A 21,064-nucleotide genomic window follows, 5' to 3' on the forward strand; every position below is an offset into this window, starting at 1 on the left:
CTTTTCTTTTACCTTATTTAGCCTTTGTCACACTGCCATATACGTGTATATATTTCTTTTTTATCTACCTATGTTCATTTGTGCAGCTTTGTTTCTTTATTTATGTTCTGTGAATTTTGTGTTTGCTTTGTCTGTATTTCCTTTATTTCTTCTTCTGATTTTATTCCACTATTTGTTTTCTGCTTTTCAACTGTGATATATACTAGTAATAGTAGGGTTTCCTTACTCACTGCACTTACTTAATTGGGTGAAAGAAAGTTAATTTACATAAAAGGTATACTCCTTGAATGTCTGTCACCTGTGGGACCATCTTTATGGTAATGCCTTTGAAGTACACACCAAATTTTAAAGAGAGATCACAGTGTATCTGTTTTTGTGTGTATGTTGGAATTACCTTAAATATAGCAGAACATCTTCAATAACAAGTTTTACATAATTATTTCTGTTTTACTTTCCCTTTCCTATCCTCCATTATAATGATGAGTAAGCCTGAATAGCATCTAAGAGATTAAAATAGAGTTCATGCACCAAGCAAAATGTTTAGTTAATCCAAGGGATTAATTTGTTGATTCTACACAGGCAATTGACTCCACTTAAAGACAAACGCATCCCAGCATTAAAGCACAACACTAAATATACCCCATCTACAGTGCAGTTAAATACAGCATTTAAAGACTGATGGGAATATTATTTTTAGTTACAACAATACTCAATACAGTAAATGTAATCCTACTGCACTTTTTATTTCAGTATAAATGTAATACTCTGGGTGTGTCAGGTTTCTGTACCAGTGCTTTTAGACCTTTTATAATAAGTCCTTCTTAGCCTTGCTCATGTCTGCAGTGCAAGAATCAACGCCAAAGGGCTGCAGCATAGAACAATTTAATTAGCTGCTCAATGGTGGAGCAAGGGTAATTATCCCACTCTGCTGATATGAGTAGGTGGCATTATAATGGTTCAAAGTTGTCTCTGTGCCATACAGAGATGATGAACAGATAGCGTTATTGTGCTTCAAACATCAGTGGAAATATCATTTGTGCCATAAATGGCTGTGTGGTTGCAGATGGACTGGGAGGGGAATATTGACTGGTAATGGAAACAAAGAGAAAGGGAGAGAGGCTAGTTCTACACAATTCTCCATTGTTGGTTGTTAATCACAATCTTGTTTCCTTTTGTTGTCAACACGCTGCTCTTCTAGTAACAGCTTCCGATGCATAACAGAGCCTGCTGACTACATCTTATGACTGTAGTAATGGGTGTGCTGTCACACAAAAACAGCAAGTTGAGGCTTGAATTTGTATCTCTGGTATTTGGGCTTGGCAAAAAGGTGGGCCAAGGTCTAAATAGAGAACCACCTCTAAGACCAAGTTCAGCACAAACAAGCTACAGTAACACATCATTGAGTTATTGAATTTCAGATGAGAGATGGAACAAGCCATTGTAAACGTTTTGGAACATTCAAAGTTAATAAGTACATGAGCAGACTGTTTTTTGTTGTTGTTCAGGCTGGAAAATAAGAGAGAAAAAGAGCAGCCTAAACTTATATAAATAATGTCCACAAACGTGCTGCTATCACTGGAATAAAACCACTGCAGTAAACTGGACACAAGCATGCTGTAGTGATGGAGTAGAATGGGCTAGAATTTTTGCAAACTGTTGGTTTTCCATTATAAGACCAGCCTTTATTTGTCAGACTAGTGGACCGATGTCTTACATTCAAGTTATTATCCTTTCAGCAGAGAGCATCTTGACTCAACAGAAGATCAATAGTTAATCAATCAGAATTCAAAATAACCAAAACCCTTTTCCACAACTCAGCATTTTCTGTTTAGATTGTTACTTTGAAATACACTTATCCATGACTGTTGGTGAATGATGTAAAGCATATACAGTATCAAACAGCAATGTTTTATTATGCTTTAAGTCAAACCATGTAAGCAACTATAAACTAGGAGGCTATCTCACATGAAGCATTCTTCTCCAAAGACAAATTGCAAGACTAGATTTTTGTATGCAGCCCAACAGATGTTCTCTAAATATTTGAAAATATTGGCATAACGCAATATATACCACAAACATGGGGACATCGTGCCTTTTTTCTTTCTTTCTGGCTCACATAAATGTGACTTTTCCCCTTCCTCTGTCCCTTTCTCTTGGTTCAAAGAGAATAACAGCAGGGGGTGCCAGATATCGGCGGGCAGCTCTTTCGTATACAGCCTTTTCATCAGGCGTTGCCCTTTACTTGAATGGAAACATTCAACTGCAGATTTGTTGGGATGTTGTGTGATTTATACTATGAGGAACTAACAATCATTTCCCAGCACTGCTTCAAAAGTGTTGAAAAGTAGCCTTTTGATTAACTACACACATTAGATGGACACTGTTGTTATGACTCACCGTCATTTTTAAGATTAAAAACATAATATTCAATTTTATGGAAGTAATCATTCAACATAATAACAACTTTGAACCACAAAGCCAGTGATTACTTGGCTTTTTCTGTGTGTGTGTGTGGGTGTGTGTGTGTGTGTTTTATGGGTAAATTATTCATGAATAAATTCCTTCAGTAGCATGCTTTTGATATAATCATTAATACTTTATATAATTCAGCAAAGCAGAAATGTTCTCATGTTGTCAAAACATTGGACATTAATAAAATATTGATCGGTTCAGGCACTAGTGTTTTGTTTTTTGTTTTTTTAATATTAGAGCCCAAATGTCAACACAGTTCAAACATTTCCGGACAATTCCCAGGAGAGCAGCCTAGCCAGTGGACTAGGAAAAGAGGATTATGTCTGCTGGTTTGGAAAACAAGTTATTTATCCCCTTAAGTCTTGTGACAATCATGCACTTGAAGGGAAACTAAAAAGTTGCATCAGAAAGTGTGTGTATTTCTTTGTAGGGGATCGTAATTGTGTCCTATATGTTTTAATAGCTTTACATATAATATATATTTTTTGTCCTATAAATAAGTTGCATTATAATGCAATCAAATGCAGCCTCACACTTGAGAATGACCACAGGGTTGATGAGGACTTTTCACTAAATTAGCATTATTACAGGGTTATTGTACTGTATTACACTATACAGGTACAGGTGTTGCTGTTATTATGTCCACCACTTGCCTCCACAGTCCACACCCTGCTGTGAAATTATCATAGGCCCTACGCCTTTTCCGTGCGCATGACGCGATTGTACATGAAAGTAAAACTATGAGGGAAGTTATGAAGACTTAAAGCTACAACACATTTCACACTACTATTCCTCCAGGTAAGGAGGGGGTGGGGGTTGGGAGGGAGGGGTCTTTGCTCCTTTGAGCCTGACTGTTCCGCACTATTTGCTAACAGTAGGGGGACTCTTACCTGTACCTGTGAGGGGGAGTGCCATTCGTCATCGTCCGACTCCGAATAAGGATCAACTTTTCTTTCTTCAGGCAGCCCATAGAGGTAGAAGTCAGCCAGGACGGCTTGAATCTGAACGAGCGACTGCAGCAGGACTCCGAGCATGGAGCCTATAACGTCGTGGAGCGAGGAGAGAGTTGGCGAGTGGCTCAAAGGTGAGGAACATATTGCGAGTTGTTTCTTTTTTTTTCACTCCTTGATCGCCTCACTGGTACTTTGGCTCGGACGATAAAGTCAGAAATAGAATCGTCACGCAAATCCTCTTGGAAGTGAAAGGTGGAGGTGGAATGAGGAAGTGGCCTCTGCTGAGAGAGAGAAGCCACAGCAGTGTTGTTCTGACCACTGTCAACAACGCAGGTGGTTTTTATCAGAAACAGTGTACATGGTTGTCTGTTTTCTTCTAGGGCATGGTGCGTTCACTGGGCTGAATGAGTTATTCAGTAGCCCATATTCATATTCAGAGAGTATACCCCCCACTCCACTGTAAAGTGTATGAAGTAATGCTCGGTTATGCTGTTGTACAGGGAAAATGCAAGTATTACTGGTACAAAAATATCGGCCTGCAGTAAAGGTTAGCAATTACCAGTACTAGAAAGTAATTAGGCCTACATTTATTTAATTAAAGTACCGTTTTTGAGGTTTTAATTTTATGCTACACTTTGCATAAATATTGTACTTTTTTACAGCTATAATTACAGATTCAGTTTTTACATAATTGCAGATTAAGATTTTACATGATCAGTGTATAATATAAGATCCATTGTTACAGAATAAAATATCAGTACTAGTTTCAAATAACAGTAGGCCATACCCATTGGATCAACTACAACATTAAAGCACCACTTACATATTTCTACATCAATAATAATGATCCAATAATATAATAATGAACTGACAGGGACCATTCTGCATAATGAGTATTTTTACTTCTGATACTTTACTACTAAGCACATTATGTTGCTAATACTTGTACTTAAGTAAAATGGTAAATGTAGGATGTGTACTGTACAATGACAGAAATAGTGTAGTATTGCCATTTTTAATTAAGTAAATTATTTGAATACTCCCTCCACCACTGGCTTTTCATGTAATAACACTTATAAGACATTGTCTACAGCACTTGGGCTTTTATTTTGAAGTTGTCATTATATCAAAAACTAGAAAGAAAATGTAGTTTATTAACTATTTTGCAAGTAAATTCTATAAATCACTTGTTTCACAGACACATTTTTACTTAAGTCTTTTTTTCCATGCTTCATACTTAACTTAATACCAGCAGCTACTGATCTTCTGCCTCAGTTAGTCCATGCTCCCTCTGCATGTCTCTGCCTGTACACACATGTGACTTTATGACTATGGGGTTTCCATTTATACTTGTGCACTGCATGTTGTAAACCCCTAAGTGTATGTGCTTCTGTGTCCTGTTTCCAGGCCTGGATGCCCCCCTGCATCAGTACCCGGTCTCAGAGTGGCATTTGTCGGGTCTCGATCTGCTCCAGCTGACCTCTCAGGACCTGGAAAAGTTGGGAGTAAATAAGATCGGACACCAGGAGCTCATACTGGAGGCTGTGGAGAAACTCTGCTCTCTGGTGAGGGACAATCATGTGTTTGTGTACAGTATGTGTCCATAGCAGTGCTCTGTGTATCCAAGGCTGTGCCTTGTGTGTTGTGCGCGAGGAGAGCTGTTCCTCTGGATGTTTACTGAGCAGTCCTCTTCTTGTCTTGCTGTGGTGTTGTGTATGTTCTGATATTAAAGCACAGATGTGGGTTTTTTTCACCATCACACTGTTTTTAGATCATGCTCTTGTTTGCACAGTGGAACCAGCAGTTGTTGGACAATCTTTTGCAAATCCAGCCAGAATACACAACTGGTCTTATTGCCATAAAAGTCCTGTTTCGTGCACTCGGAGCCTTTAGCAACATGCAGCAAGTTTGAGTTCAGTGCTTCACTTTCTCCCCACAAATCCCCCTAGTCGAGCATATCATAGTAAAATAGTTACTTTATTGTTCTAGCTAACATCAAAGGACTTCTCATGCTTCAACTGCAACCAAAGCAGATTTAGAATTAAAAAAGCTTGCGCTGAATACTTTACATGCAAATTTTTGGGAAAGTTTGTAGTCGGCTAAAAAAACACCTTCACCTCCTTTTTGATTCTCTATCTTTTTTTCTTCTTTTGCTGCCTAATTAATTTTCCTCCCTGTCCAATTTTGAGAGGGAGTTTAAGGATACTTAAATGGCCATGTTGGTGTGTGTGTGTGTGTGTGTGTGTGTGTGTGTGTGGGGGAGTTGTTGGTATGTTTCCAGCCTGGCCTTTGTTTCATTGGAAGGACTAAAATTGAGCAGGAAAGTATCAGGCAAGGTTGCAGCTCTGGTGCTGTAACACCCTGTGAACTTAGGCTGAGGCTAAAGCTGTAGGCTGCTCAAACCGCTTGTTGTCAAATTGTTGATGTAACTCTAATACTGATAGTCATTAACAGTTTAACCTAAGGTCTGTATGAATGAGTGTGTGGATAAAGTCTCCCCGTAGCACATAAGTGCGCTTGTGTGAAATTGTTTAACTTAAGACAAGATTGAAAACCCATATACAGACAGATGTACTGTTTAAATCTTGTGTATATGTGTGTGTGTATGCCTCTCAGCCTCCTCTCTGTGTTGATGCACTGTGAAGTGCTAACAGTGTGCTCATTCATAATAACAACCATCAGACGCTCACATGGAACAGACCAAACACATTCAAGTTCACAGTTACATAATTAACAACTACATTAATAATGTTGGCGAGGCCATGAAACATTCATAGGCCCTCGATATCGGTCGATTGTTCTGGCTGGTTGATGTGTAACAATAAAGCCTGACAGGTCCAAACCTCTTGACCAATGTTGAGTGGGTCACACTAATAACCTGCTTCTTCTGCAGAGGTTGTGAAGAGTCACGTCTCCCACCGCTAGGCAGAAAACTGTGATGACAGGTGTTCGGTATGAGAGAGAAGCTCTGTGTTGTTCTGTTTACGTTATATGTAATGTGATTTTATAGCTTTGGTTAATGTGTATTGTATTATATATTATACTGAGATTTTGCCTTCCCTCATCAATATATATGTGGTGGACAAAATATTAGAACCCCCTCACTATAATGCGACAAAACTGCAGCCTGTTTTTGAAAATTGAGCCAAAGAATCCACTTCATGATTACATTATAGGGTATGTACTAAACTGTTTATAATGTGGTATATTTCCTTCTAATATCTCTGGGTGTATTAGGCTGCTGTGGGCAGTGTTGCATATCAATTGTTTTGTGGCAATGTTGTATTTGTCTTACCTTGATTTATCAGATTTTGGCTGAACAGACATTACTGTATGTTTTCTGCTTAGTTTCTCAATAGATTTCACAAAAAGTTACTATATATCATTATATATATATATATATATATATATATATATATATATATATATATATATATTGACATGCTGATATAAAATTACATATACTGTGATAGAGGATTTTATCCAAATGTCTACCTCCATGTCACTTATATAGCTCGATAGCAGAAACTTTTATCACCTATCAGCATTGGTAGTAAATGTCGAACTTTGATGTCTGACCATTGGACCAGCAGTTACTTATTTCAACATGCACAATTTTTACATTCCTCAAAAAAGAACAAAATCATCTCAGAAGAGGAAACAACACCAACAGTGGTCCAGAATGCTTTACACCATGAAACACAGTATTTCACTCAGCTTCCACTCTGTAGTAACAAGAAAAAAGTGCTCTCTTGCTCTTAATTTAATATACATTTCAGTCCCTACCTGGTTGCAGAACCCATATGTTGAAATGACATTCTGTGTGAAGTGTTTTTTAAGCAGTTTTGAGACATTCTATGACATTCAAAAATGGACAGTAGAGATGTGATAGGAAATGAGGGGAGAGAGAGAGAGGGCGATTGACACGACACACTATAGGTCCCCAACCAGAATGAACCGGGTATGTTGCAATCACAGTATATGAAATGCGTCTTAAACACTGGAACCCTGCATTCTGTGAAGTGTTGGAAGAGGGAAAGTAATGCATTAAACATCACAGATTATGTATAACATTGTGGGGTTTTTCAGGAGTCGAATAGACCTTTAACCCATCACTATTGTGTTTATTTGGTGTGTGTGTGTGGGTTTTCCAGACTTATGGTATAGGTGGTGAGAACCTGCGCAGTTTGACAGAGAAGCTGCGTGCCGTTGCCCACACCCTCCAGATGGGCATCCAGGGCCGCTGGCGCCTCAACAGCTACGATGGACACAGCGCCAGCAAGCTGCCTGCTGGTGTTCTGCAGATTGTAGTGGAGCTCATCGCCTCTGCCAAAGGACTCTTCTCTTTACTCAACAGGTCCGTAAAGAGGAAGTTATCTAACCGTTATATATACAGTACTCGAAATTCTATTTTATTCTGCAGTTATTTTTTACTCAGAAAATGTTCTCTGCTATCTCTTATACAATTAGTAGTGGCTGCAGATTTTGTTGCTGTAGGTTTTATGTAAAAAGGATGACTGTGGATTCAAATCATTTAAAGGCATAGTCTTGGTCTGGGATATTTTTTGGTGTATGCATGAACGGGCTGTTTACCTGTTGTCCCCTATTTAGAAACCTGATACCTATTCCTTAAATGTTTCTTCCTCTCTTTGTGTGACTTTCTAAGATCCTTAATTTTTCTTTGTTCCTTTTAATTACCAGTGTGAAATTAAATCATTGCACTTGCTTGCAGTAAATCATCCCAGTCTCTACCCAGATTTATTGGAAATATAATCCCTGTTTTGCCAGGTATCAGTTTTCCCAGCTCAGTGGACACACTGCCAGCAAGAACATATTCACCTACTGCAGAGAGCTAGGAGGCATTGTCCACAAGGTTGGTCCATTTATGGTTTTAAGCAGTTAAGTGCATACAAATCATGTGTTACTCATAATTATATGTTATACTTATAAAACATGTATGTGTTATATTTGTCCATTTGTCCATCAAATGGCTGATTTTTGCAGCAAAATTTAAAAAAAAATGTGTCTCTTTTTATGCAAACTGAATGGCTGGTTTATTACACTTCACTGCTCATGAAAACATGAGGTGTTTTATCTTAAGAGGAACAACACATAAATAACCGTGTTTCTAATGGTATTGTCAAGCACACTAAACTTTCAAAGAGGAACTACAACCTGTTGTGTGATTTCTTTTTTAAATCAACCCTTAAAAAGCAGCAAGAAAAACAGAAGCACAAACTGACTCCCTGCTCCTTGGCTTAGCTTGAGTAATGAATTCTTTATCTTTACATTCCTGGCATATTTGGAGGCAGCTGTACCTTGAAGAAGCTTAGGGTAAAAGGATTACCAAAGAGGAGGGCTGGATTCTGTTTGTGTTTACTCCTTCAGGGTAGTATGACATGTGTGAAAGAAATAGGAAGAGAAGGAATATTCATAACTGGATAAGGGTAGAAAGTGTTCACAGGTAGTAGAAGGGACAGGCCTGGATTTGTTGGAGTGCCTAGGGGAGGGAGGGGGCGGAGGGAGGGAGGGTCAGAGTGGAAGTAAAGGAGAAGGCAGAGAAAGAAGGAGGAGACTGAAAGAGGGATTGCACCGACTGTTAAATGACTCCTAGTGGAGTGCCCGTCACGTTGAATGAACAGCAGAGAGCGACTATTAACTCGAAAGAACACTGTAGTGACATTAGAGATAAAAGGGAAGAAGACAGAAGTAAAGCAGAGAAGAAGACAAAAAGAAGAGGGAGCTGCAGAGATAGAAACAGAATAAGAGATAATTAGAGATAGGTAAGGAGGCAGTCAGAGGTGCTGAGAAGCTGTGGGTATTTAGAGGAGTTTATGTATAGCCCTCTATAGCCAGCTTTGGACGCCTTCCCAGCACGACAGGTACAGTTCTCACCTCTTTGATTAGATAATTCCCCACAAGGTGATGCTTCCTTTGCCACTTTTGCACTTTGCTAGACTGCTTAAAATGGCACAAGCCTACATGTATACACACTATTAAGTGTATTTTTTTGCTTGTTGGTTATAATTTAAAGTTGAAAAGCATTGTGTAGACTTTAAGGGATTGATAATACTGTAATGTGAGAGATCATTTGAGATCTACAGTATACTCACCACACAAGGTTGGTCTGAACTAGATTTAGCCTGTGATAAATAAGAGTTGCAGTCTTTGTGTTGGTGTACAGTTACAGCACCTTTATTATTATAGAAGAGAAGGAAGGAAGTATGAATTTAAAGAGTTATTGAGCTTGTTGACTCTGATCGGATGTTTTTGTCACTACTGAGTGAATCAGATTTGGGCCTGCTGACTGTTGTTTTCATTCATCAATTGTCGGCCTGGCACTTAGAGAGTGATTAATAAGTTGAAACCCTCAGTTGCTTTTGTCGTCGGTCCCTCTCAGAGGTCGATCATCGTTTGGTAATGTCTGGCTATTGTTTGCTCAATTCCTGTTTTTGAACTTTGGTGCACACGTGTGTCTGTGTGTAGAAATGATTGTCCTCAAAGAAGTATTGTAGCGAGAACATTCTGTCCAGTGACTTCTGGGTCATGTAAATTCATACAAGTTTTAAATGACACGACAGTAGCTAATTCCATTCAAAAATCACATTGGAAACGGATAGGGTCATTTTATATCTATAAAACATGTGTATTACCTGTTCTGGCAGGTGCTGTGTACTTACCTTGGCAAGTGAGCTACAGTAAAAGGTCAGTTTTGGAAAGCTGAAAAGCCCTCACACCTGTTTAACAGACAAGAGAAAAAGTTCATATCATGTCAGTTCCGCTGCCATCAAAGCATTATAAACCTGCAGCTACAGGCTTTGCAGAAGAACACTTGTAGCGTGTACTATACAACTGTATCATGTGTGTGTCCTTAATCTATCAGCAGTGTACACATCATGCACACACATACAGACTAGCATGGTCACGGCTTCTTAAAATGTGCTCCTGGCGAATGGAGGCTGGTGTCATTCCCCACCTGTGACGTTTTTTGACGTTGTGTCAGGAGGCCGTGGCCGTGTATGATGTTCTTTTCTGGGGAACTGCTTCCACAGAAGCTAAACCACATCTTTCATACAAAAGAAAGGACTGTTATTTCCTGTGCTGTGTGTGTTCTTGCACCCTGAGGCTGATCAAGGTCAGTAGTCAGCTGGTGTTTTTTGGATCCCACAGTGGAGTTGTCAAGTCATAGTTTCGCAGAACTCACACCCTCAGTCTGCTTTGAACCACCGGAGCAGCAAGCAAAGTCCAGGAGAGAGAGACAGGGAGAAAAAAAGAAGGCTCTGTGAACTGTGAACTTGGATATGAGAGCAAAAAAAAAAAAGAATTTCGAAGCATTACATGAAGGTATGTGAGTTTAATTTTGATTCTATAAAAAGAAAAGGAGAACATTTCTGCACAATCTAACTGAAAGTGTCTTTGACATAAGAACCTTTACCTGAAAATATACAATAATACAAGTGATTTTACTTTATTTTTAAACATTTGAAGGACTGGGAGCTACTGAGACAAATCTGTGACTGTTTCTTAGTTGAAAAGGTGACATTTTGATTATATATTGCAGTGATTCCCAGTCAGGGGTTCTTGTCTGCAGTTGCCAGGGGGTATGTGAAAAGACTGGAGAGTAGCTCAACTAATTTGAGAAAATAGAAATTATGATTTGGTTAAAAGAATATACTGAACACTACATGTTGCAATTATGTAAGTGTGTGTGAAAACTAGTTAGCAATCGAGAACAGTAGTTTAAACAGGTAGCCAAACATAATGACTTAACAGTTCATTGATTAGCTAAATGTAATGACGAAACGGTTATAATAATTAGCTAAAAGTAACGTTAATGAATAAATGATTCAAAACATTGAGTAGTAGTAGCCTAATAGGCTAGTATCAGTATGATTGCTGACCAAAACGGACCTTAACATTGACAGTTCCATTGTAAAATGAACAGTGTCCACTTTTATACTATTTACATAAGTGTTTTGCAATTGGAACATAGAATGGGAATCGAAGACGGGGTATGTGAGTTCATCCAACAGTACCTTAGACCAAAAAGGTTGGGAACCACAGATTTAATGCTTTTCTTTGATCGGAATGATATCATAATATAATAAAAAACTGATCTATTGTTGCTTTATAAGCAATAATCAACCTCTCTGCTGTTGGAGGACTTGTTTAAAGCTTAGGATGGGGGAAATAATGAGAGGCATGAAAATAGAAGGCAGATAATTTCAAGGGGACTGTACTAAAAAATGAACCATGCAAATTAAAAGAGGCCTCACCTATGTGAGCTGTCAGAAGTGAATGACTTTATCGTAAGAGAACTCCAATGTTGAGAGGAGTGGTAAAAGGCAAAGAAAAGAACATGGACAGGGTTGTAAGATTGTGATGGACAGATGAGGAGCAGGTGTAAAAGAGCTCTAACCTAGTGATGTCTGCCAGTCTTTTTATAGCAAGTCTGTGACCTGTTGGCAAATATTAAATATCCACTGGTGCAAGTCCAACTATGTAAACATAACATGCTGGGGCTTGACTTGACACGGCTTTTGAATTATTACAAAAAACACTTGAATCTGTTCAATTGTGTCGAATCAGCCGTCTGTGTTATTGCACCTTTGTGTAGATAGTTTCAGCCTTTTGGTACATGTGTGTACATGCATGCCTCTGTGCATTCTTGTTTTCAGCTTTTTTTTTTTTTTTTTTTTAGCTTGTCTTTGTTTCCTGGACAACTATAGAGAGAGAACAGCTTTCAGGCACAGAACGCTGCTGCAAAGTTACGGTAGCTTACCGCCTGATCAAGCCACACACCGGCCTTCACAACACAACACAACACAACACAACACAACACGAGACCTTTCTTATCAGGTGAAGTAGATGCATGTTACAGTGCAGCAGAAGGCAAATAAATTGAAAGTTTTCACCTTTTATGACAATGCAGCTGTCTCTTTTTCTCCTCAGTGTTTCTATTATGATAACTGGAATCTTAGTTCAGCACATTCTGTATGGGATTATCTGCCATTTATTGACAGTCTGCAGTAAAATTGTGGCTAATATATAACTACCGTTGCTACAATGAAGTGGTTTACCGTTGCTACAATGAAGTGGATTAAAAGGTCAATCTTGAATGTCAGTCTGTGTTTGAGCTGTTGTTTGGGCACAGAGCTGCTCAAAAAGGTCCATATAATGAAATTATTGTTTTTTTCTTCTTTTTTTTAAATCTTGGACCATTTGTTCTGCTTTAGTTGATGGAGAACTGAAAGTGGTTTATCTCTACAGAAACTGTACTGTCTGATGGGACAGTTATACATCTTGTGTTGCAAAACCTGAGGGGTTCATTTAAAAACAGTAGCTTTTCAATTTTTTCAAGTGATGTATTTTAGTTAATATCTTACTGAGAGGAGAAATGAGTAGAAGGGAGTGTGATGAACATGCTGGAGGCTCCTCTTTTCACGTCTTCATCTCCTCTCCTCTTGTGTCTCTGGCTCAGCAATATAACACACTGTGACCTAAATACGAAGGCCTCATATGTCATAGGTGTTATATGCTTTTTATCCATGTGTGTGCAAATAAATTGTAACTGTATTTGAACTTTAAAATGTATGTATATACAAGATATTTCTTTTATACTTTAAGATGTTTTTGGGCACTCTTGACTTTTGTTTAGTAGCATCAATTAATCAGAAAGTGATTTGCATGTATTTGTGGTTGTAAGCATATGTTTCAGGGCAGAAGTGTAGCTGACACCCACCTCACACACATTAATGTGTCATTTCCTGTTAAAAGGAAATGCATAAACAGGTTGTAGGCTACTGTTGTGGGGAAGCCTCCAGTGGTATGGCTCCAAGTACTACTTGGATATTGCTGTATTTTAACCTTTTGTCTAAAAAGCAACGGTGAGATGCTGTAAAGAAAGAGGTGTTACTAATAAAGTGAAAGCAGAAGTGATGGTGTGTGGTAGGAGGTGGCAACCAGATTTAAACCTGAGTTGCTATTACCATTACTACCACTAATACCCTAGATCATAATTAGGCTACAGGTGGATCAAGTCATATGTTTCTGTCCTGAGTTTAAACCACTGTTTCAGCGTTTGTAACACCATTAACAGTGAATGCATGAAAGTAAATATGAAATATCTCACCAACTATTGGAAGGATTGCCATGAGATCTTCTATGGACATTCACAGTCCCCAGAGGAATAATTCCTCTGACTTTAATGATCCTCTGACTTTTCTTTAGCGGCACTACAAGGTTTACATTTGCCGTTATAAATTAAATGTGTTAACAACTACTGTATTGAATGGATTACTATAACATTTGGTACAACTAATGTTCCTTTCAGGATGAACTGTAATAACGTTGGTGATGTTTTATTTGGTGTATAACCAAATGCCTCAGCTGTACTTTGTGTTTAGTGCTAAGTAGCAAATGTTAGCATGCTAACACACTGAACCAAGATGGTGAACACAGTAAACATTATATCATGTTAGCATAGTCATAGTGAGCATGTTAGGATGCTAATGTTAGCATTTAGCTCAACGCTGCAGGTTCACAGAGCTGCTAGCATGGCTGCACACCGTTCTCGTGACTGCCTTGTTTCTTATGGTATTATGTGGCATAAACTCCTCTTAGTGGCTAAAATTAACCATATCCATCATATCCATAATATGTTGTAGCTCCTCCGTAATTTAGAATTTTAAATATCTGTCTGTTTATGCTGTGAATGAAGCCTTTACTACAATAGCTAACTAACTAACTTAGTCACTGTTGCATATAGCTAGCGTGCCATGACAAGACTACTTTGCTCAAGTGGGGATCGAGATAAAGATCTGAACATCTTTAGGTGTTTACACAACCTTTAGTGGTTTGTTGTGGTGTAAATCAATATATTGCAGGTTCTGCATCTCTAAAGTATCCACACTTAAATGCCCAAGGGGAATAACCACACACCCCCCACACCCCCACCCTCAATCTCTCCCTGTCGTACCCCTCCCTGCAGCCTTGTGTCACAGCCTTAAGCAGCCCAGAAATCCAACCTGGTTCACTGTTGATCCCTTGTTACATTTCACAGGGATTAGTTTCCCTAGTACTTTATGTAACTCATCACATCGTCATGGCGTTGCAAATTAGTTTAGGGAGTAATGGTACCGGCATTGGTCTATCATCAGTGAATATTGTCGTTGTAAAAACTCAGGAGCAGCTTGACTCTGGATACATGAAGAAGGTTCGGGAGACTTTGATGATTTACAGAGAAGCCTTTAATGAAATCTCGATCGAGGAGAATTAGGATTAAGCAGTACAGTTTAACCACAATGTTGTGTCATGTAGTGTAATCCCAACTCTAAAGAACATGTTGGGCTTTAACCTGAATGAGGCCTGGGGTACCACTGTCTCAATTTACACAGCAGGATTTTGTAACCTGGAAATTATACCACATACGCTGTGTAAACATCTACCCTCTTCTCTTTTAACCTCTCTTTATCCCCTCAATTCAAAGCCTGCCCTTCATTTCTCCAGCTCCCGGGCAAAGTCAAAGTAATGCCTGTTGGTGCATTATCAACACCTTCCTCCCTACCAGAGATTAAGCAGTTTGTGACATTGACCACTGACTTCCTGTGGTGTACACGCATGTGCTTGTGGGGGATTAGTGTGAGCCCTCAGGTTAAGTGGATATTACACACCACAAAATCGATTGCCCACTTGCTGTACTGCAAATTTCATTGAAGAAGTGGTATGTTTTATGTTTTTTTTTTTCCATTTATACAAGAGTAGATTCTGCTGGGATAAAATACCAGTAAAAGCTCTGGAGTGATGCCTCTCTTGTCTCTGGATACCTTCGGTCTTTCACTTGACTCATGCTGTGAAAAGGAAATAGGACACACGTTTTGAGTCAGATTGTCCCATTTCCACAAATCAATTACAGCATTATAAAGGCTGCTGTGGTGTCATTGTGGTACACTGCTTAGATGGAACTCATGTTATGTCATGTTATGTTGTTTCACTCATCCAACAGGATACCAGTGTCTATGAAAAAGAAAAGGACATCATATCTGTCGTAAGTATTTGTATATTGTTGCCTACTTTACTATAAGTAATTTTAGTTTTTTTTTGTGTTTTTTTTAAGGATTGATTGAGATATTCTTGATAGTAAATGGTGGTTTGTTTCATTCTCTAGTGCCGTCAGTTGGTGTCTGTGTGTGATGAGATACTAAATTCCAGCCCTGAGACACTTCTTACCCACACTGCTCAGCTTGAGAGTTTCGACCTAGTGCCTGTGTCACCTGGTGTTCAGCTGGTAAAGCCTTCTTGTTCTTAATAACTCCCTTTGTCTTTATCAAATGTAGAACTGTATAAATGTACAAATTCTATTTACTATATTAAATACTAACACTTTTAGCATACATTAACTGCACCAAATATAAGAAAGTTACCACGCTGAATGTAGATTTAACTCTTTGACACAAGTCCTACAGAATTTAAAATCTGAGGTTTTCCAAATATGGTCTGGGGACCAGTTGTCCAACCAAAGGAATGATTTGTTTTGTTTCACTGTATAAGAAGTATAGCTGAAGCAATTCATTGAATAATTAATCAATCAACAGTGTAGTAGTTGGGAACTATTTTGGTAATCAATTTATATATTGCTCAAGAAACATTGTTGAATATTACCTAGTCTCAGCCTTTCAACTGGAAAGACTCTCATCTCTGACAGTGAATATGTTTATGTTAATATCTTTTGGACTGTTATTCGGACATTACATTACCTTAGACTTTGGAAAATCATCACAATTTGGGCAATTCATTTTTTACTTTTTTCATTAATCAAGAAAATATTAATGAGATTATTCAATAATGAAAGTTGTAATAAATCGTTGGCTCACTATTATTATCTCCATCCGTGTACAATTCTTCCAATAAGATTAACATGAAAATGTTTTAGAAACTGTAAACCAACACTAAGATTTAGTGTTAATTAGGCTACATGACTTTTCACTCCATCAGCTCATTTTTAAACTCTTCTTCCAGTAAGAGTTCTGCTTCTTTTTTTTTACTTTCCTGGTCACCCCTAATCGATTTTTTCTGTTTGTCTCCTCTGTGCAGCATCTTACCATCTCATTATTACCATCATTATAAAACCTCTCTCACCGTTCTATTGCCTCTTATTTTCTTTCGCTCTTTCATTTTCAGTATTAATTTTCTGCTTTCATCACTGCCTGCAGTTTTCCATCATTTGGTTCCACTCATCACTTCCTTCATCTAACTCAAGGTTATTCCTGTACCCTGTTCTATTCTTTTTACTCCTCCAAAAACTTCTACCGTGTCTAGTTGTTCATACATAACTTTGTTTCTGCCGCTTTTCTTCTCTTAATGCCTTATACTTCAGTCAGTACATTCAGTACAACAATAATAGCCATCTTCTTTGCTTGTTATTATCCACAGAATAAATTGTCCTTTTTGTTTATTTCTAAGTATACATTTGTCCAATTCCCTTCCCTCCTTGTGTACTCAGCCCATTAGGTAAAAGTCTCTCGTAGCAGTCCAATTTTTTTGTGCTCGCTCACTCGGCCATCCTAATCATCTCTGTGTTGTCTTAAAAGCGGATTTTCTAGCTTCACTTCTATCACCTCTGACACTGAAGTCAAGCATACATTTTGTCTGTGTCCATTGACGCATAATTGTGCATCTCTGGGTGGCTGCAGGTGTGTAAAAGGAGTGGGTTTTAGCTAAACTGTTGGGAGTAATTTCACAATTTTTCCATAGTAGAACAGGATAATTTCAACAAATGTGCTTAACAACTAGCAACAAAACCTAATTAACCTCAGCTGACAGAGAAATTGATTGAAAAAAAACGAGGTCTGCCGTCGATATTAGTGTGTTTACATGCACAGCAGTAACTGGGTATTAAGTGAATAACGGGGAAGAATGGGAAGATTGATGGGAGTAACTACGTCCGGTACAGTAGGTGGCGCTCTGCCAATGTACAACTGGTCATAATAAACCATAGACTAAATGTAAACGCACTGACTGAATGATTGAAAGTAATGGGAACTTAAGACAGACAGAGAAGCATTAGGCCAGAACAATTATAATTACTGAATGTACAAACTGAGGTACACTTGCTTTATTCATAAAGTAAATGTCAATCTAAAAGTAAAAGCGTTTTATTTCATCTTTCTCCAATTTAAATGTATTCCAGTCACAAAAGGAGACGGTGGAGATTAAGTCAGTATGAGAATAGTTTTTGAACATTAAACATGTTCGAGTAGAAACCTAAAATACAAGTATATACAATAAAAAATTGAAAAAAAAAGTATGAATGAACATAATATGGGATCTTTAATGTAGAGTATTTGTCAAGAATTATAACTTATTCTATGAAGACACTTTATATTATTACCACTTTTTACTACATTGTCATTTACTATCTGTTTTGTCTTATTGTAACAGACGGGGGTAGGTTAAAATTGCTCTCGTTAAAAAAAATGTGCAGCCGACAATGCCACCTAGGTTTTTGATAAGTTTAAGTTTTGATGAAATTATTCCTAAATTAAAACATTAAAAGCCAGGTTCTTAAAACCAGAGGTGAGCAAAACTTTGCCAACTTTTACTCAAAAATGCCCGAGGGTGTCACATTATCTGAAAATCGACCTAGTCTACTACAAAATAAAAGCATGCAACATTAACACAATAAACAAACCATGCAAAAGACTAGTAAAAATAAGAGCACTGTAAAACACAATTAAAAACAAAAAATTTCCTCCCTTGACCTGCTCACATTATATCTGCTTTAAACTATTTATACATGTGTAGATACTCCTGAATAAATGGGGGCGGGGGGGGTATGCTGAACCACAGATTCAGCTTTGTGTAAGATGTTATAACTCCATGACATTTTGAGGTTTACATTTGAATTGAATGACTGTAGAATTGTATTGTACTTCTTCATCATATTGTATTTTGTTGAATTGTATAGCTACAGCTTTTGAAAGGACCTGGATATTTTTAGCAAATAAGTTGATATATTATATAATATGATATATTTATGAGTGATGGGAGGAAATGGTTTCTTAGGCTCTTTTTGGTGTGCTCTTTTCAGTTCAAAGTTTGAATCCATTCATGTTTCTGTTGCCATGTAATACGCATTGATTATGTGATCTGTGCTTTCTGGGGTGTGATTAGTTGGCTCTCCCCACGTCCATTATGACTCAAAATAATCTATCAAGGCCGGCTGAGGGGTAATTACAGGCTGAACCATCAATACATCTGGAGACAGACATCAATATCTCCCCGCAGACTCCATCAGCGATGACAGTAACATGATAGGGCAATGTTTACATGTCCATTATGGTGAATAATTTTGACTCAGTGATGTGTAAAATTAGCTTTCTCTATATTGCTAATATGTAGGTTATCAGTCTGAAATGTATCTCTTTCTTCTTCTTTCTTTTTTTCTTAGGGGATTGAGATAACGTCCACCGGCTCCATTAACCACTATGTGACGGGAACTGCTGCTGAGGTCAGACTCTCTTATTTACTTGATCACTGATGACCCACAAATCCACACAGGGTTAACCATCTCTGTGCTCTTAACCAATCCTCTTAGGAGCAGCGTGACTCAAACCTTTACTCCTTTCGAACTCCAGACCATGAGGTTAACTTGAACTACAGTTTGTGTCTTCGCAAGAGCCCCGTGAAAAAAAGCTGGTGGGATTACATCCAAAAGAGTCTCACATTGTTTCATTTCTGAACCGGCTTTGTCTTGTTAAAAAGTGCGCTGACAAGTGTAAGCGGTAACACGCTGTGACTCTGTGGCTCAGGTCTGTCACATATTTCTGCAGGAGATAACACTTAAACACTCGTTTCCATGTTTTCTATTGAAACGTTTGGATCTGCTATTGCACTTGTCTGTCAGGATTTCTCCTCTAGAAGGAACTTTAAGTATATTTTCAGTTGTGAAGCGCAAAACTAAAATAGAAGAATGATCAGTTTTACATCTATGTTTGTGACAATACAATTTGATTACAATCATGTTTGTTTTCTACTATGAATTCTGCTCTGCACACTTGAAGTATAACATTTTGATTTTGATTAATTTATTAAGGAAGCATGAGCTCTGGAATAAGCCGAAATCCCCTTGGAAGTTATTTTGTGTGACATTATTTTTAGCTGTTGGCTTATCTTTCTTTAACTTACTTCTTTGAAATGGAAAACAATCTGAGCCCTTGTGCTACAAATACACTGTATTTAAAAATATACTCTTGAGGCTGCTTGGGCCAAATGCTGCTGACTGCAAACTGAATGTAAACAAAGAAACATCTTACAGTACATGACACATCGTGGCTTACAATATTTATGTATGCGTATTAGTTACACACAAAAGTCCCATGTGTTATATTTATAATTTACGAGTTGTTTGTCGGTTTTACTCTTAATAAGGTTACAGCTTCTTCTTTAAATTGGAGATAAACTGACGAGTTATCAGACTAGTTACTTCTGAGTGATTTGATAGTCGCTTGTAAACTGGATGAACCCAGTAAAATAAAATCATCCCATAGAATGAGCAGAGATACATGATTTTCTGAGAAAGCCGAAGATCTGTTGGATAAAAGTGGGCTTGTAAAATAAGCTCTGAGCGATGGAAAGATGGAGGAGTGTCAGCCACGATAAGGAGGGCTTGTGAAATGAGTGCGAGGGCAGCTCTCCTGTGGGACAGAAAGATGGAGATGTTTTTGATACATTATGTCAACAGCAAAGTACTCTTGACTCCCCTGCTACTGCAGTTACATCACTAACTGCTAAGAAGAGACGTGACCACTGACATACACACACACACACACACATATATACACACACGCACAGTACAGCCTGTGTGCATGATCTTTCTTCTGCCTCAGCCTCACTGGCTTCCAGAGAAAGTACCCATACAATTATAAAATCAACCTGGGGTACTATTACTGCAAGGTGTCCACAAAGTCATTGTGCCATTTCACTGGTTCCCCTTTGGATTTCCTCGGGACAACATTAGACGTGGGTGATATGATGATACCTCAAGACAATATACGTTTTATTAATTATTTGCCATACCAAGTTAGCTATTCCTTTTATGTAACTGCCACATCACAAGAATAACTGTTACAGGTATTGTTCATTTTTGGAAATGTGCTATATAGCTCTATAGTCTGTTGTCTGTAGTCACAAATCAGTTATGTGATATGACAAAAAATAATATATGTCAAAATTGCCATAATATACTGTGTTTAACAGGAGTTGATAAACAAGCCATTATACCTAAAAAAAAATGAAAAAACTTCTACATCCACAAAACATGTCAAAACGTACAGTACTACAAAAAACACTAAATCTCTACCAGATCATTTATTGCATGTCACAGTGGATAAGAGCACAAAAAAAGTAAAGTAAAACAAAAATGACCAAAAGTTATTTAGTATGAGTTCTTATTTGTGTTGTTTTTCTCTTCTTTTTTTGCAGCCTTCAAATGATGCCTATGTAAAGATATTGGCTGGTGATGAAGTGATTCAAGTCAACGACCAGATAGTGGTGAGAGTTACAAAATATACAGTGTGTGTGCAAGCCTGCGTATATGTTGCACTGCTCCATAGCACTGAATATGTGGGATTCTTTCAGTC

General features: G+C 38.0%; 2 protein-coding genes across 6 annotated transcripts in view; one reads left to right on the top strand and one right to left on the bottom strand.

Annotated features, from left to right (window-relative positions):
• Positions 1-3,506, bottom strand: part of rps6ka1 (ribosomal protein S6 kinase a, polypeptide 1) — a 47,280-nt gene extending 43,774 nt beyond the window's left edge. Inside the window, exon 1 of the mRNA XM_078277124.1 lies at positions 3,363-3,506. Coding sequence (XP_078133250.1) covers positions 3,363-3,506 — 144 coding nt within the window. The remainder of the gene's footprint in view (positions 1-3,362) is intronic.
• The window catches only part of cnksr1 (connector enhancer of kinase suppressor of Ras 1), a 30,443-nt gene continuing 12,844 nt past the window's right edge, over positions 3,466-21,064 (top strand). For all 5 annotated transcript variants that reach the window (XM_078277119.1, XM_078277120.1, XM_078277122.1 and 2 more), the window contains exons 1-8: positions 3,466-3,556; positions 4,833-4,990; positions 7,580-7,782; positions 8,214-8,298; positions 15,430-15,471; positions 15,592-15,711; positions 18,874-18,933; positions 20,907-20,975. In XM_078277119.1, coding sequence (XP_078133245.1) covers positions 3,505-3,556; positions 4,833-4,990; positions 7,580-7,782; positions 8,214-8,298; positions 15,430-15,471; positions 15,592-15,711; positions 18,874-18,933; positions 20,907-20,975 — 789 coding nt within the window. In that variant the 5' untranslated portion in view covers positions 3,466-3,504. The remainder of the gene's footprint in view (positions 3,557-4,832; positions 4,991-7,579; positions 7,783-8,213; positions 8,299-15,429; positions 15,472-15,591; positions 15,712-18,873; positions 18,934-20,906; positions 20,976-21,064) is intronic.

This window comes from Sander vitreus, chromosome 20 (assembly GCF_031162955.1).
Source record: "Sander vitreus isolate 19-12246 chromosome 20, sanVit1, whole genome shotgun sequence".
In the NCBI taxonomy this organism is placed as follows: Eukaryota; Metazoa; Chordata; class Actinopteri; order Perciformes; family Percidae; genus Sander; species Sander vitreus.